The sequence below is a fragment of the Strix aluco genome, chromosome 4 (genome assembly GCF_031877795.1).
Source record: "Strix aluco isolate bStrAlu1 chromosome 4, bStrAlu1.hap1, whole genome shotgun sequence".
NCBI classification, from domain to species: domain Eukaryota; kingdom Metazoa; phylum Chordata; class Aves; order Strigiformes; family Strigidae; genus Strix; species Strix aluco.
The window spans coordinates 89,741,026-89,754,995 of record NC_133934.1 but is presented as its reverse complement, the minus strand read 5'-3'; the positions used below and the strand labels follow the sequence as shown (position 1 = coordinate 89,754,995).

The 13,970-nt window shown below is 47.2% G+C and overlaps 2 protein-coding genes across 5 annotated transcripts in view; one reads left to right on the top strand and one right to left on the bottom strand.

The window, feature by feature from the left end:
- The window catches only part of RTF1 (RTF1 homolog, Paf1/RNA polymerase II complex component), a 30,595-nt gene extending 27,410 nt beyond the window's left edge, over positions 1 to 3,185 (bottom strand). The window contains exons 1-2 of the mRNA XM_074824143.1: positions 2,973 to 3,185; positions 197 to 307 (exon numbers count right to left, since the gene is read on the bottom strand). Of these exons, the coding sequence (XP_074680244.1) occupies positions 197 to 307; positions 2,973 to 3,185 (324 nt within the window). The remainder of the gene's footprint in view (positions 1 to 196; positions 308 to 2,972) is intronic.
- Positions 3,186 to 4,874: 1,689 nt separating this feature from the next.
- NDUFAF1 (NADH:ubiquinone oxidoreductase complex assembly factor 1) lies at positions 4,875 to 13,526 on the top strand. 4 transcript variants are annotated; one of them, XM_074824141.1, is made up of 5 exons: positions 4,875 to 5,091; positions 6,636 to 7,247; positions 9,170 to 9,355; positions 10,601 to 10,675; positions 13,087 to 13,526. In XM_074824141.1, exons 2-5 carry the CDS (start codon positions 6,738 to 6,740, stop codon positions 13,225 to 13,227), a joined length of 912 nt encoding a protein of 303 aa, XP_074680242.1. In that variant the 5' UTR covers positions 4,875 to 5,091; positions 6,636 to 6,737; the 3' UTR covers positions 13,228 to 13,526. The 4 variants fall into 4 exon arrangements, with proteins under 4 accessions (XP_074680242.1, XP_074680243.1, XP_074680241.1 ...); XM_074824142.1 differs by lacking the exon at positions 4,875 to 5,091 and adding an exon at positions 5,103 to 5,281; XM_074824140.1 differs by lacking the exon at positions 4,875 to 5,091 and adding an exon at positions 5,104 to 5,410.
- The last annotated feature ends 444 nt before the right edge of the window (positions 13,527 to 13,970 follow it).

Genomic DNA, 13,970 nt, shown 5'->3' with positions numbered 1-13,970 from the left:
CTATTAATTAAAAGAAAAAGTATTTTTGAGTACACTTCTTCTGGGCTTAATGGGTCTCCCTCAGTCCCACTGACAGCCAGTCCCACTTTATGAAGTCAGCAGGCTAAATATACTGTATGATAAATACACTGGCACTGCTTAGGTACAAACAGACAAATAACCCACAGTAATTTCACTGATAACATGACAAACTCACCTCATCGTCACTGTCTGACGTCTCAGAGTCTGAAGATGCTGTAGGTTTGCTCACCGGAGGCTCCTTTTCTTCAGAGTCACTGCGTTTACGTTTGGCCAACGACAAGAGCTCCTAGTGTGAAAAACCACACAATTATTTTAAAATGTCGTAGTTTTACCAATCCAGGTCAGTGCATATGAACCTTCTCTGTGATATCTGAGCACATCCCAGTAACATGATTATCCCCACTGACTAAGGAACAGAGTCTACTTACATTTCATAAATACATACACACACACAATTTTAATACATCTGGATACTACAAAAGGATTCTGGACCTATAAGCAGCAAATACTACTACCACTGCTTTCTTGGTATAAATGATATAAGACAAACTACTTTCAGAGTCATGTCCAGATCTGTTTTATTTGGATTGGGTAATAATTCAAAAGCATCCTAACTACATTATGTAGCATTTACCCAAAAAGCCAAATACCACTAGAGAGCAGCTCCTTCCTCTAAACAAAAGAGATGTTTGCAATTATACACTTTAAAAGAGAAATACTTCAGGCATCACCACAATGTCATGGCTGATAATATTCAGTCAGCCTGTTCAATTTCTTTTCACTGTCCCTACACACCACAGAATACACTGAAAGCTTTGGACAGACACGAGCTCAAACTAAGTAGAGCTGTTCCCCTCCAAAGGAAGCACTTTCAAAGGCAACACACACCAGCACAAAGAACTAAATGGCTCTCACAAATAATCTCATCATCTGCTGTTCACAGCTTGTTCAAATGACAGAAGCAGTAGTACAAAACAAACATTTCTGAAGCTGCATTACTGTCTTTGTAGTCCATGACACATAATTTATTTCTGAAAACATTGCTCTAGGGCTGATGAAACTTAGGTATGAGTAGAAATACAGTCACACCAACTTCTGCAGTTTTGGGAAGTCAATACTAGATTGGTTTGTGTTAGTTTCACAACTGGAAGATTATTTCCACAGCCAATGGATTACAATTTAGTACCTCAAATAAGAACACAAACACTGCAGAAAGTGACGGCTTAGCCTACTTACCAACAAAGAAACTTTCCACTAGTAATGGCATTTTACAAACCTTTCTCTGAAGAAGGCATGCAACATCAACAGAACACATTTGTACAATTAACCATTCTCTTCAGGAAGCTCCTGATGTTTGCTACAATCTTTTCTAGAACTTCTCTGTCACAACTGTCTCTAAGTAGTCCTTCAACCCAGATTATGGCCCTGGATGATATCTTGGCATATTTACTACTTTTATTCCAAGCAATTTTCCTTCTTTCTTTCTACCCTTGTTCTGTTTTCCATGATACTGTATTAGAAAGGCTCCTACTCATTTGATTCAACAAGCCTAGACTGCCAAGGGAAGCTGTCAAACATTTAACCTACGGGGCTTCACTCAGTATACTCTCATCCTTAAATCAGACCACAGAAACACTGCTTCCCTGCTAGCTAATCTTCATCCGTCCACATCCATATCCCTGCTGTTATAGTTGCTACAGACAGCTCAGCAGAGGAAGCACCTACTAGTCAGGTACAGCTGCAGATGCATGCTTCCAGTGAACGATGGAACAGATGCAGAACCAGGCGGCTATTCCTACCGCCATCATTCTGATGTAGGCTAGAACTAGTCCAACTCCTTCTATTTTCAAGCACTGAAGAAACCACCAAACTAATGTACTAGTGGTGAGATGTTGGCAGCTCTGAAGACTCTAGAGGCATGCAAGATCAACAACATCAGGGCAAGCTCTGCTCCAGTATATTTGTCTAACAGAGCCTCCGATTTGATTTTTTTTGAAGCTCCAAGCCGCAAAACTATTTTTGAGTGTTTGGGAAGGCTTTGTATTGCAACATAGCAACAGCTTCTATATTAAAAACCCTTAAGGTCCAGCACATAAATTACATCAGACATGTAGGCTTCAGCATATTTAACCAGCCAAACTTCTCCCCAGAACAAACCAGCTGTAACACACTTCACCTATAATGTCTTTATTTATCATCTGAATCACATCAACACCTGCTACACCATAAAGGTAAGGCTTTGAAAGCAGCCCCCTCCAAAGTGGAAGACGCCCCTTTGCAGCCCAAAGACCGTTAAACTGACACCAGACATTGCATTTCCAATCCCAGGAGATGCCATGACATTAAATACTTCCCCTTGTTACAGCTACAGGCTCCCAACTCCATGCAGTTTCCCATCAAGAGCTCCCCCAGCTCATCTGCTAACACTAAGGAAGAAGCATTAAACACGATTTAACCACCCTCCCCTTCCCGGGAGCCCTCCTGCCCCGAGGGGCTCACCGGGCCGGTGGAGGCAGGGACCTGACACGCTGCTCTCCCGGCGTGCGAAAGCAGCACAGAAAAGTTGCCCAGCCCTTTGGGCCTCTTCCCCCGCTACCCGAGGGGTGAGGACCGCGGGTAGCCGGGCCTCGCTCCCCGCCCTCCTCAGGGCCAAACCGCCCCGGGAGCATCGCCCCTCCGAGCGCCGCCCTCCTGCAAGCACCGGGCCCGCTGCACAGAGCCCCCGAAACCCGCCAACGCGGGCCGCCTGCCGGGGGCAGGCCGGGGACGCGCCGGAGGGGAGCGGGCTCTCCCCACGGAGGCCACGAGGGCCCGCATCGCGCTGAGGAGAGCGACGGTGGCGCGCAACCCCCGGGCGGGAGTGAGGGAACGAGGGAAGGATGGCGGCGTTTGAGCCCTGAGCGGGCCGGAGATCCCAGGCCCCGCGTCCGGGCCGGGCCTCCCCCTCGCACCTGATCTAGGTTCTCCTCGCTACCGCTATCCTCAGTATCGGAGTCGATAAGGACGCGGCCTTTCCGCTTCTTCACCATGGCGGAGCCGGCTTTTTTTCCCACCCCCTTCCCCGCCCCGGCGCCGACGGCGGCGGCGGCGGCGGCGCGGCGCTCACAGCGGCCCGGCCTGCCCCGCGCCGCCCGCCCGACCGGGACACAAAGGGCACCGCGCATGCGTACCGTGATGGGGCGGGGCCGCTTCACTCCGAGGCCACCGCGATGCGGGACCGCTGAGCTGTGGAGCCGCTGAGCTGCGGGGCCATGGCGCTGCGGGACCGCTGAGCTGTGGAGCCGCTGAGCTGCGGGGCCATGGCGCTGCGGGACCGCTTCGCTGTGGAGCCGCTGAGCTGCGGGGCCATGGCGCTGCGGGACCGCTTCGCTGTGGAGCCGCTGAGCTGCGGGGCCATGGCGCTGCGGGACCGCTGAGCTCTGGAGCCGCTGAGCTGCGGGGCCATGGCGCTGCGGGACCGCTGAGCTCTGGAGCCGCTGAGCTGCGGGGCCATGGCGCTGCGGGACCGCTGAGCTCTGGAGCCGCTGAGCTGCGGGGCCATGGCGCTGCGGGACCGCTGAGCTCTGGAGCCGCTGAGCTGCGGGGCCATGGCGCTGCGGGACCGCTGAGCTCTGGAGCCGCTGAGCTGCGGGGCCATGGCGCTGCGGGACCGCTGAGCTCTGGAGCCGCTGAGCTGCGGGGCCATGGCGCTGCGGGACCGCTGAGCTCTGGAGCCGCTGAGCTGCGGGGCCATGGCGCTGCGGGACCGCTGAGCTCTGGAGCCGCTGAGCTGCGGGGCCATGGCGCTGCGGGACCGCTTCGCTGTGGAGCCGCTGAGCTGCGGGGCCATGGCGCTGCGGGACCGCTGAGCTGTGGAGCTGCTGAGCTGCGGGGCCACTGCGCTGCGGGACGGCTGAGCTGTGGAGCTGCTGAGCTGCGGGGCCATGGCGCTGCGGGACCACTGAGCTGTGGAGCTGTTTTGCCACGGGGCCACTGCGCTGCGGGATCGCTTCGCTGTGGAGCCGCTGAGCTGCGGGGCCATGGCGCTGCGGGACCACTGAGCTGTGGAGCTGTTTTGCCACGGGGCCACTGCGCTGCGGGATCGCTTCGCTGTGGAGCCGCTGAGCTGCGGGGCCATGGCGCTGCGGGACCGCTGAGCTCTGGAGCCGCTGAGCTGCGGGGCCATTGTGCTGCGGGACCGCTGAGCTGTGGAGCGGCTTCACTGCGGGGCCATTGTGCTGCGGGACCGCTGAGCTGCGGAGCCGCTGAGCTGCGGGGCCATGGCGCTGCGGGACCACTGAGCTGTGGAGCTGTTTTGCCACGGGGCCACTGCGCTGCGGGATCGCTTCGCTGTGGAGCGGCTTCGCTGCGGGGCCACTGCGCTGCGGGGCCGCTTCGCTGTGGAGCGGCTTCGCTGCGGGGCCACTGCGCTGCGGGGCCGCTTCGCTGTGGAGCGGCTTCGCTGCGGGGCCACTGCGCTGCGGGGCCGCTTCGCTGTGGAGCCGCTTCACTGCGGGGCCATTGCGCTGCGGGGCCGCTTCGCTGTGGAGCCGCTTCACTGCGGGGCCATTGCGCTGCGGGGCCGCTTCGCTGTGGAGCCGCTTCACTGCGGGGCCATTGCGCTGCGGGACCGCTTCGTTGCGGGACCGCTTCTCTGCGGGGCCATTGCCCTGCGGGGCCATTGCGCTGTGGAGCCGTTGCCCTGTGGAGCCGTTGCCCTGTGGAGCCGTTGCCACGCGGGGCCGTTGCCACGCGGGGCCGTTGCCACGCGGGGCCGTTGCTACGCGGGGCCGTTGCTACGCGGGGCCGTTCCACTGTGGGCCGTTTACCGGCCCTCGCCAGTTTTGATTTGAACCATCCCGCCGACACGTTCCTCACAAACGGGCATCTCCCCCTGACCAGCCTTTCTTTAAACGCAGAGATATTTGCGAATAAACCGCTCGGCACCGCGGAGGGAAAAGATTTCATCTCTGGCGGGCCCGTGAGGGCGGGAACGCTGTGGCTACCGCCGTCGGCGGACCCTGAGCCGCGCGGTGCGTGTTGCTCCGCCGGGCCCAGAAAGCGGCTGGACCCGCCGGTACGGGCGGGAAGGTGAGGCGGCGCCTCAGCGCTGGGGAGGCCGTCGGTCACGGGTGTCGAGGCGGGCGCTTTTGCGGAGAGGCCGCTGTCGCGGCCTCGCTTCTGCCCGCCGGGCTCGGGGCGGGCGGGAAACGGGCCCGGTGCCCAGGCCGCGGCGCGGTTCGTGATGAGGCGCAAAGCGAGACCGTCGCTGGAAGCCGAGGTTTTGTAACTGCTGGGTGGTGGAGTAGTGCTGCCCTTAAATCGGCGTTGCGTAGGGGCAAAAATCGGGCAAAAGTAACATTTATTTCCCATTTTCTCCTTCGTGGTACTCGGAGGAGACAAGGACGAGGTACTGCTGCGTGGGGGGCTGCAGCCCTCCTGCTGGTTAAGCTCTGGGTTGGGGCAGGTTTGCCGGCGGGGCCCAGCAATGGACGGGTCACTGTTGAGGCTGTCCTTGCTTTCACGGCGTGTGCTTCACCTCAGTCCCGGGGGCTCAGAAGTCCTGCGAGGGGGGGGGGTGTCTTTTTTAGGAACTTGCCTGTCTTACTGTGGGATGGAGAAAATGGGAATTCTTCCCATGTGGTTTTAGTCCGCGGTGTGTAACTTAGAGAATAATAGTAGTGAATTTTACCGTGAGAAAAGGAAGATATGTGGCATATAGAAGATATATGTGGGATGACTGGCTCCATTCTTAAGAGCTCAGAGAACTGATTTGATGTTGTTTTGCGATTTATTCTGTGGAAAAAAAAAAAACAAACAACCCCAAACCAGACAACTGGTCTGACTAATTTTATGAGTCAGAGGTATTAGCCTCTGTACAGAATGTTGAACATTAAGGCTCTTCCTTATCAATTACAGAATAGCAATGTGGCATAGCTGTTCCCACCAACAGTGATGCAGAGAGAAGCAAAGACAAGATTTTCAGAATTTTTTCAAAGCTTTATTAAAAAACCCTATTGAATTGCAATCTTTTATGTTAAATTCTTTGGTCTTTACAAACACCTCTGTAATCCTGAACCAGATACGTTGAGGGGGCAAGGGGCTAGATGACTTACAGAAGAAGCAGGCAGTATGGCTGCTGTAGGACATCATATCTGAACAGTCTTGTCACCTGTGACTGTCAGATGAGACTGTCATTCTGGTCCATATGGCAGCAGGGTCTACCTGGTGTGAATTTGTGATTTTCTTATGGGGGATAATACTTTAAAAGATGGCATCTATATAGCTATAGAAACCTTCTTCTTGAGGTTGTTTTTGCTGGTGTTACTTATAATACCTAAACTTACTTACAGAGAAAGGGATGAACAGGAATTGCCTTTTTCTATTTTCAGTTCTATTTGAAGTATTTTACTTTGTTTTTCTTATCTGCATGGGTATTTCACATCACAGGGAGGGGGGAACACATAGGGTGGAAATCATTACGTAAACTAGAACTCTGAGGAAGTGTAATACTTGATGTTATTTTTTTATTCCTTTTTCCAATGTCTTAGATTTCTAGTTACTATCTGGTTTAACAATTTAACAGTTTTACAAGCATCCTATATGTAATTTTTTTAATCTCTTTTTCATTAAAGGTGGAGATAAACTAAGATAGCTCTGGATACTAGTTTTGTTGTTAAATTAATTTCAAACCCGTTAATTGCCTTGCTGGAAGCAAATTCTTCAAGTTTACCATTATGGCTCTGACTATTACGTGGCTGAACAATGCTTACTTACGTGGTAGATGCTGCAGGCAAAAAGTTTTGCACCCTTTACTCGGACCTCTCCTCAGTGATTCCATGTCAAAATTGTATAGCAGCTACAGGAGACCAGGGTCACAGCCTGAGAAAAAAAGGTCTTGGCAAAATACCGATTTCAGTTTTAAGAAGGGCATTGATGTCTTAAAGACTCAGCTAAGCATGCTAAAGAAGGAGACCGAAGATTACTTAATAGGACCTGGAGGCCATCCACTTAGTCAGTACCTGTTGGAACAGACAAGGGTGTTGTGGGAGTTTCGAAGCCAAGAAGATTTAAAAAAATGGGTGATTTCCTCTGATGTGGAGATTGGAGGGAAAAGTGAAGTTTACCTCAAATTGGGTAGGAATAACCAGGCTGCTCTGCTGTATGGAACCCTCAATACAGAAGTACCTCGTGATGGGGAGACAAAATACAGTGGATATTGTAGTATGAGAGCTAAACCGCCAGTGGTAAGTACAGCTTCGTGTTTACATAGCATCTGTTGTTTAATTGGAGAGCATTTTTATGTAGTCCCGGAGACAACACCTGGGCTGTTGTTTACTGTGGTTGAAACTGATCACTCTCAGGAGTATTAGATATTCCTTCCGGAATGTAATTGCTCTGTCCTTTGACCTGGAAAGAACTTAAACTTCTTCTTGGATTTTGTTTTCCTTTCTTAGAAAAGGAATAATATATGTTTGATCATTTATTTACGTTCAGTAGGGCATTAAGACAGTCCTGTTTGCAGCCTCCTTGCAAATGAAGGATCTGTAATGAACTTTTATATCCAAAATCGGTATGATTAAAATAGATGTGTCTCTAAATTTGAAGTTAATTGAATGTGTCATAGGACAAATTTTCTGAGCTTTAACTTGGCCTATTCATCAAACTTGGTTTAGGTGAATGAGCTCATCTTTTTTTCTCACAGGAACAGAAATTATGCTTTGAAATGTACTTTTTTAAAGGTCTGACTCCTACTGTACATCAGAAAAAGTGAGACACAAATTTTTGATAGCTCAAAATTGAGCAAAACAGAACCAGAAATGGATGTGCCTATTATTGATACTGCTTGTTTCATTCCTTATTTTTAAGCACCCTTAAAAGCAAAGCAACATTTCGACTCAGTGTATAAAATGTTTAACTTTTTAGTCTGTTCTATTGTTTGTGAGTTGGCACAGGTACACAGGTAAAACCTTTTCTGGGCCAGAAACTTGAAGAGCAGAGAAAAAGAGCAAGCAAAATCAATGGGCAAATGAGAGGGAGGTGAACACTGATTAAAATGGTGACACTGGGTCACTCAGAGGAATGGAACAGCAAGTTGAATCTCACCTGAATTAAATCCCCAGGACTGCTACTGACTTGTGCAAATGGGACTCAAACTTTCACCTCCTAATTCCGAAGTAGTAGAGTGTATCAGTCTATCTTTATAATGCAGTTTGAAATCAGAGGGTGAAAACATAAATACAAAGGTGCTTCTTTATTTAAGTAAAAAGGCTCAAAACTGGCAAAACCATAAAATTGAGTAGCCACGGGCCTTGTATTAAGGTATTGATGATCTGCTCATCCTGTTACCTATCAGATGAGTTGATAGAAGGACAGTTGATAGGTAACAGCAGTAGTAGTGCTGTGAAATAAAGGGAAAACCTCTGAATTTTTAGTGCTAGTTTTGTCTTGGTTAAAGCAATTCTGGCCAAGAATAGCCCTGACCCCTACCCCCCATCTCTCCAGGTGACCTCTGTGTAAGTCTCTGAAGATTCTTGGATCTGCCTATGTGCAAATCACAACACCAGGACTTTTAAGATCTTTGGAAAAAAATGCAGGCAAGAATTAGACATGCTTGCAATCCATATCTTTGTGAACAGTTAATGACAAAAAGTATTGGAAAACATTAAATGCTTCTAGGGCTTATGTCAGTTTTCAATAAGAGAAGTTATCACAGGAGATAAATCATCCCCCTTCTTCAATTTCTTGTAATCACCTCTGAATAACCTAGTACTGGCCACAGAAGATTAAACTTGATGGACTACTTTAAACTTAACGAACTACATAACTACTCATTCATCACTATATTGTTTGTGTACTTGCCTGGTAGGTAATTTGGTCCTAGGAAGGAGGTCTGATTGCTGATAGTTACAAGATTGTAGTTTGTAAGTAAAGCATGAGTCCTCAGAGTGGCAATACTGTGATTTGTGGGCTCTAATACAGTGCTGAAGGAAATTCAGTGAGATCAGCAACTAGTATGATGAAAGAGTAACCCAGTTTTTACTGTGTCACAGTAGATACTATTTGATGACATAATGAGGGCAGTGATCAAAGCAATAGTGCTCTGTTCTTTGTAATGGAAGTTTCCCTTTATTAAGGAGGAATAATTCTATTTATTATCAATTTGTAGGGATCTTTTGCTAGGAAGAAGTATTATGACTGGTCAAACTTCAACAGTCTGTATTTACGTGTCCGTGGCGATGGCAGACCTTGGATGGTAAACATTTATACAGACCCTTACTTCTCTCATCAAAAGGATGATCTCTACAACTACTTCATGTTCACCCGAGGAGGCCCATACTGGGAGGAAATAAAGGTGAATTAATGAGTCTTTCAAACTAATGAGACTGTCTTGGGCCTTGGCCATAGCCCTGTGGAAGGGGAATTCCTTCAACAGCCACAGTCTGTTGCTATTGCTGTCCATTCAATGACCTTCTGTTACGTGTCATCATACAACAGGCACGTGCCTTTGGCTTGGGAGTTCCCCAAACTGTAAATCTCTGGATTGTGGGAGGGCACACTGCATCAAGCGTATTAAAGATTTGATCCGCTGTACGTTCACCGAAATGCCTGCTGTTAGCTATTACTGGAGTAACAGAACAGATGCAACGATGGAAGCTCAGCAGGTGTTGCCAGGAATATTCGCTGCGATAACCATTTTGTCTGTAATACAAATGGACGTAGGCTGGCGTGGGGTTTGTACCTGTGACAGGATTTGCTTAACTCGCTGGAGTCAGTCAGAGGCTCCCATGTGGTTTATCATTTATGGCCTTTGAATCTGTGACACAAAATAATATTTGGAAGAAATTGGAGTTTTGGCTTTTTTCTGAGGAAACCTGGAGAGCTTTTGTAATTTGCTGGTGACAAGGTTAAGGAGGTTTGCACGTCCTTATGAATTGGCATGGAGTGCTTCATAATCCCGTTGTCCAGTCGTATGAGAACAACCCAGTGTTGTGCAGAGCAGGAGTCAGGAGGATGAAGATGGGTGTGCCCTTGCTGGCTTGCATGCTTTCCTCTCACCCCCACCAGCCAGCCCTCCTGTTTCCTACCTCTTATCACAGCCCCTCCTCCCTCTTGCTCCCATTCAAAGTCACGTTTACCTTATTCTGAACTGCTTGGCTAGAGTGCTGATGTCTCAGTGTGAAATTTGCACTGTGAAATAAATACTCAGCTCGGGTACAGACGAGCTGTCGATACACACGCATGCTAGACTTTTCATTAATTTCTATTTTATGTTGACATTATTGGAGGGAGACGTTCTCGATGTGAACAGCCACCTTCTGTGCTGCAGCCTCTCATTGTGTCCTAACAGGGTGACAATCCTGCACGATGGCTACCAACGGCCACCACAGCACAGCATGGGCCTGGAGCTGGCTGTAAGTGGTCAGTGACAGGGTCAGTGTGGCCCATTTCTCTGGGCCAGTTCTATGTACCCAACCAGTGCTGGTACCAGGTGTAGCAGAGCATCATTTAATTTGCTAAAGCAGACTTTTTTTCTCCTTAAAATTTTTATTTTATGTACTGGTGACACTAAAGTCTGGTTTTGTTTTGTTTCTGCCAGATTCCGTTCTCCAAATTCTTTCTCTCCAGTCGGGGAAGAGTCCAGGATGACCAACATCCTATCTGGTTAGACAAGGCAAGTTTTCTATAGGATTTATCTGTCTGAAATTTCCTGTAAGATTATATTATCATGATATAGATAATTTACAAATCCTTTAACGTTTGTGAATTTGAAATCAAAGGGCCTCTTCTTGTTATAAGGTACTTATTATTGTATGCTTGCCTTTGCATTTCAGTTATCCTACTTTGTGATAGCAGTGTCAGTTTACTTCAAAGGAGCTCCAGAACTATTTTTAAGAAATCTATATAACCAAGAAACAACTCACAACTTGGCTTTTAAAAAAAAAAAAAGTATTTTTTTTTGAGGAATGATCAAAGTAACTAAGAAATCTAAAACGCCAGTTGGCACAGTACTGCCAAAAATAATAAAAGTAAGTGTCATAAACTTTCTTCCTGACAGAATACTGTCGGCGATATCATATGGTGAGATTTTATGTGAGGATGTACTGTATTGGTGACCTTGATGGCGAGCAGCACACTGATGTATTTATAGGCTCTTTTTTTGTTTTTTCAGGCTTTCTAGTCTAAAAAGTAAATGTGTTGAGCATTTTTAATTTTATTTCTGCAGGTAGACTAATTCACTGGTTCACAGGAGGAGACATGTTGGAAAAAATTGTTTCTGTATCTTTTTTTTCCTTTTAAATTTCAGTGACCCTCCAGTATGTAATTGAGGGCAGCGACTACCAAAAGGAAAACAAACAGTGTTAGAAATCTATATTTATATATCTGGAAAAAAAAAAAAAAGGAAATAATTGAGGGCAATTCAGTGATTGGCAGCATGAAAACAATGTTTTAAAACAGAAGTTGAGGCTGTAGAAAGGAGATATGAATGATATGAAGAAGGTGGATCTGCTACAAGAAAAAATATGCTTTATGGGAAAAAGTTGTTATAAAAGGTCTGTGTTTAAATGCAGAAACTGAAGAATTTATCAGGATTTGGAATATACAGTCATTCAAAATGGGAAATGAAAATATAAAGTGGTATATGGGATGTTTAAAAATATTCGCTTGATCTAAGCATCCTCCGCTTAATTTTCATTCCTTGTTATCTTATGCTTCGTATTTCACGGTAAAAACGATGCACTTGCATATAATCTGAAGTGTAATTTTACAAATGTGTTTTAAAGAAACCTAAAACTGTGGAAAGCGGAGTGAAGGCAATTAAAGAAATCTTGATCAAATGTCTTGGTCCCTCACGGTACTGCTGTACGTTTTCCCAGGAACCAGGAATGACATTGTTAAACAGGAATAAAAAGGCAGGACATAGCTGGTGTATCTAGGGCTCACCAAGGCCTGGAGCAGCGTTGAGGTGACTCCTGTTGTCATCCATAACAATCTGAACCAGACAGGTGGAGCTTCACAAACTCTCCAGGCTCCACAAGCCGAGGGGCTGACTGGAGAGCTTGCTTCTGGGGAAGAGGCAGCATTTAAAACGTGAGAATGGTCTGAACATCAGTGCATCTACTTTCTTCAGCTTTGTTCCGCTATTTATTTAGCGTACATTCGCAATATAAATTTGGTCTCAGCCTACAATTTTTCAACTTTATCTGACACATCCTAGGCATTAAATGATGTACAGCTGTCCTTAAAATCATGGGTACGGCTCAGACCTGCACTCCTAGCAGGGCTTAAGGGCAGCTAGAGTTTAAGAGTTGGCCTGCCACTGGTGACCAGCTTGTTCTGAGAACGGCTAACACTGGAGGCTCTGAAAGGCGACTGGTGACACGGCAGAGCTTTCAGGCCAGCCACAGGCTCATGGGAAGCGTGCCTGAGCCACACTGACTTTCATGGCATTTATTGCAGTTAGAATAAAAATTTTTTTTTTTTCTAAAATTGGAAGAGTGGTGGAGGAGAACGTTGGGGGAAAGGAATGAGGAATGTTCTTGTATTTAGGAATGTTATTCTAATTGGGAAACAGTGGCTAAGGACCATGGCTGAATATAAAACTCAGTAACAAGTTTTTATGCATTTTAAAATGTGTTTTAGTGCACTTTCACTTTATACTGGGTGTCTGAATTGGTCTAGGAAGATTTCCTTCCATCCTTAATTACATGGTCTGTGTTTGCTGCTCACGAAAGAATTGTAACAGACTTCATGAAAAATGTGTTTGTAGACCCAGTCATGGTGAGACTGGCCCTACACAAACCTCAAAGGACACCAACTGCAGCGTTGCTTTGGGCTCAGGCCATGTTTACTAAAGGGTTCGATGCGGTGGTGGAAAGGCAAGTGTGAGGTGGTTTCCCACTGGGGTCTGGATTGAAAATGTGATAGTGAAGTGTTCCAGCCTTAAGAAAAGCTGCTGCATTTTGAACAAATATGTTTAAAGTAGATGGCCATCACTTGTTTGTAAAATATGAAAGTGGTAGATACAGTTGTGTTTGACTGTAACGTTGAGTACTGTTCTAAGGTCTGGTATCTCTTCATTAGATCAGTACCCTTGGATTCACGATCGGAGATAAAGTAGATGGTCCGTTCCAGCTGGAGATTGATTTTATCGGCCTGCTAAACGATAGAGCTCATACAGAGGAATTTGCGTATGAAACATATGAAAAGAATCCTCCAGTCTAAGGTGAGCTGGTGGCCTTTGGGACATTCATCAGACATTCATTTTGATAAAACACTTAACATGTGGCTTAGAATCTGTGGAAACATTAGAGAGAAGCATTGACTGTAGTAATCTGACTAGAGTGACACCGTTGGTGCAGTTGAGTGGCCAAATACAGAATCCTGGAGAGATTGTACATAACATGGACTGGAGCAGAGCCTGAGGAGAGCTGTGATGTGTTCCTACAAAGTAGTGACTGCTGACTGGGGAAATTGATGTTTTGGCTTGTCGTAACCTTTACAGAAATAAAAGTATTTCATGAGCTTGGTGTAGGTTCTTTTGTACAGTTTCATTTTCTACATTAGATGGTTTGTAGACAGTTGTAAAACACCCCCATCTACTAGTTTTAAACTGGAGAAAGTGTGATGAGAATTAATACCTTGAGGAATGGTGCTTAAGTGTGACTCAGCTGCTGAAGTTTACAAAGAACAGCACCAGAAGTGGAAAAGGCAGAAGTATTTCAACCTTTAGCTGTGGCTCCTCTGAAGAACTAAAAAAAGAACATGCTGCCCCTGCCAAGATGGAAACAGCAGCGATGCAGTGGGCTTGGCCTTTAGTTCAGAGCTGCTGCTGCCTGACCCTCCTACAGCTTTCTGGAGCTGAGGCTGTTGAACAGAAGTAATGCTGCCAGGGTGGGGGCAGGGGGAACCCCCCCTCCCTCTGCTCCTTGGGGAGGCAGAGCTCAGCTTGATTAGCACTATTACAG

Excerpts from the sequence above, each read along its gene's own strand:
- NDUFAF1 (XM_074824141.1), top strand. The coding sequence starts at position 6,738 with ATGGCTCTGACTATTACGTGGCTGAACAATGCTTACTTACGTGGTAGA. Across the intron at positions 9,356-10,600 it reads CATACTGGGAGGAAATAAAG|ATTCCGTTCTCCAAATTCTT; the intron begins GTGAATTAATGA and ends TGTTTCTGCCAG. Across the intron at positions 10,676-13,086 it reads ATCCTATCTGGTTAGACAAG|ATCAGTACCCTTGGATTCAC; the intron begins GCAAGTTTTCTA and ends TCTCTTCATTAG.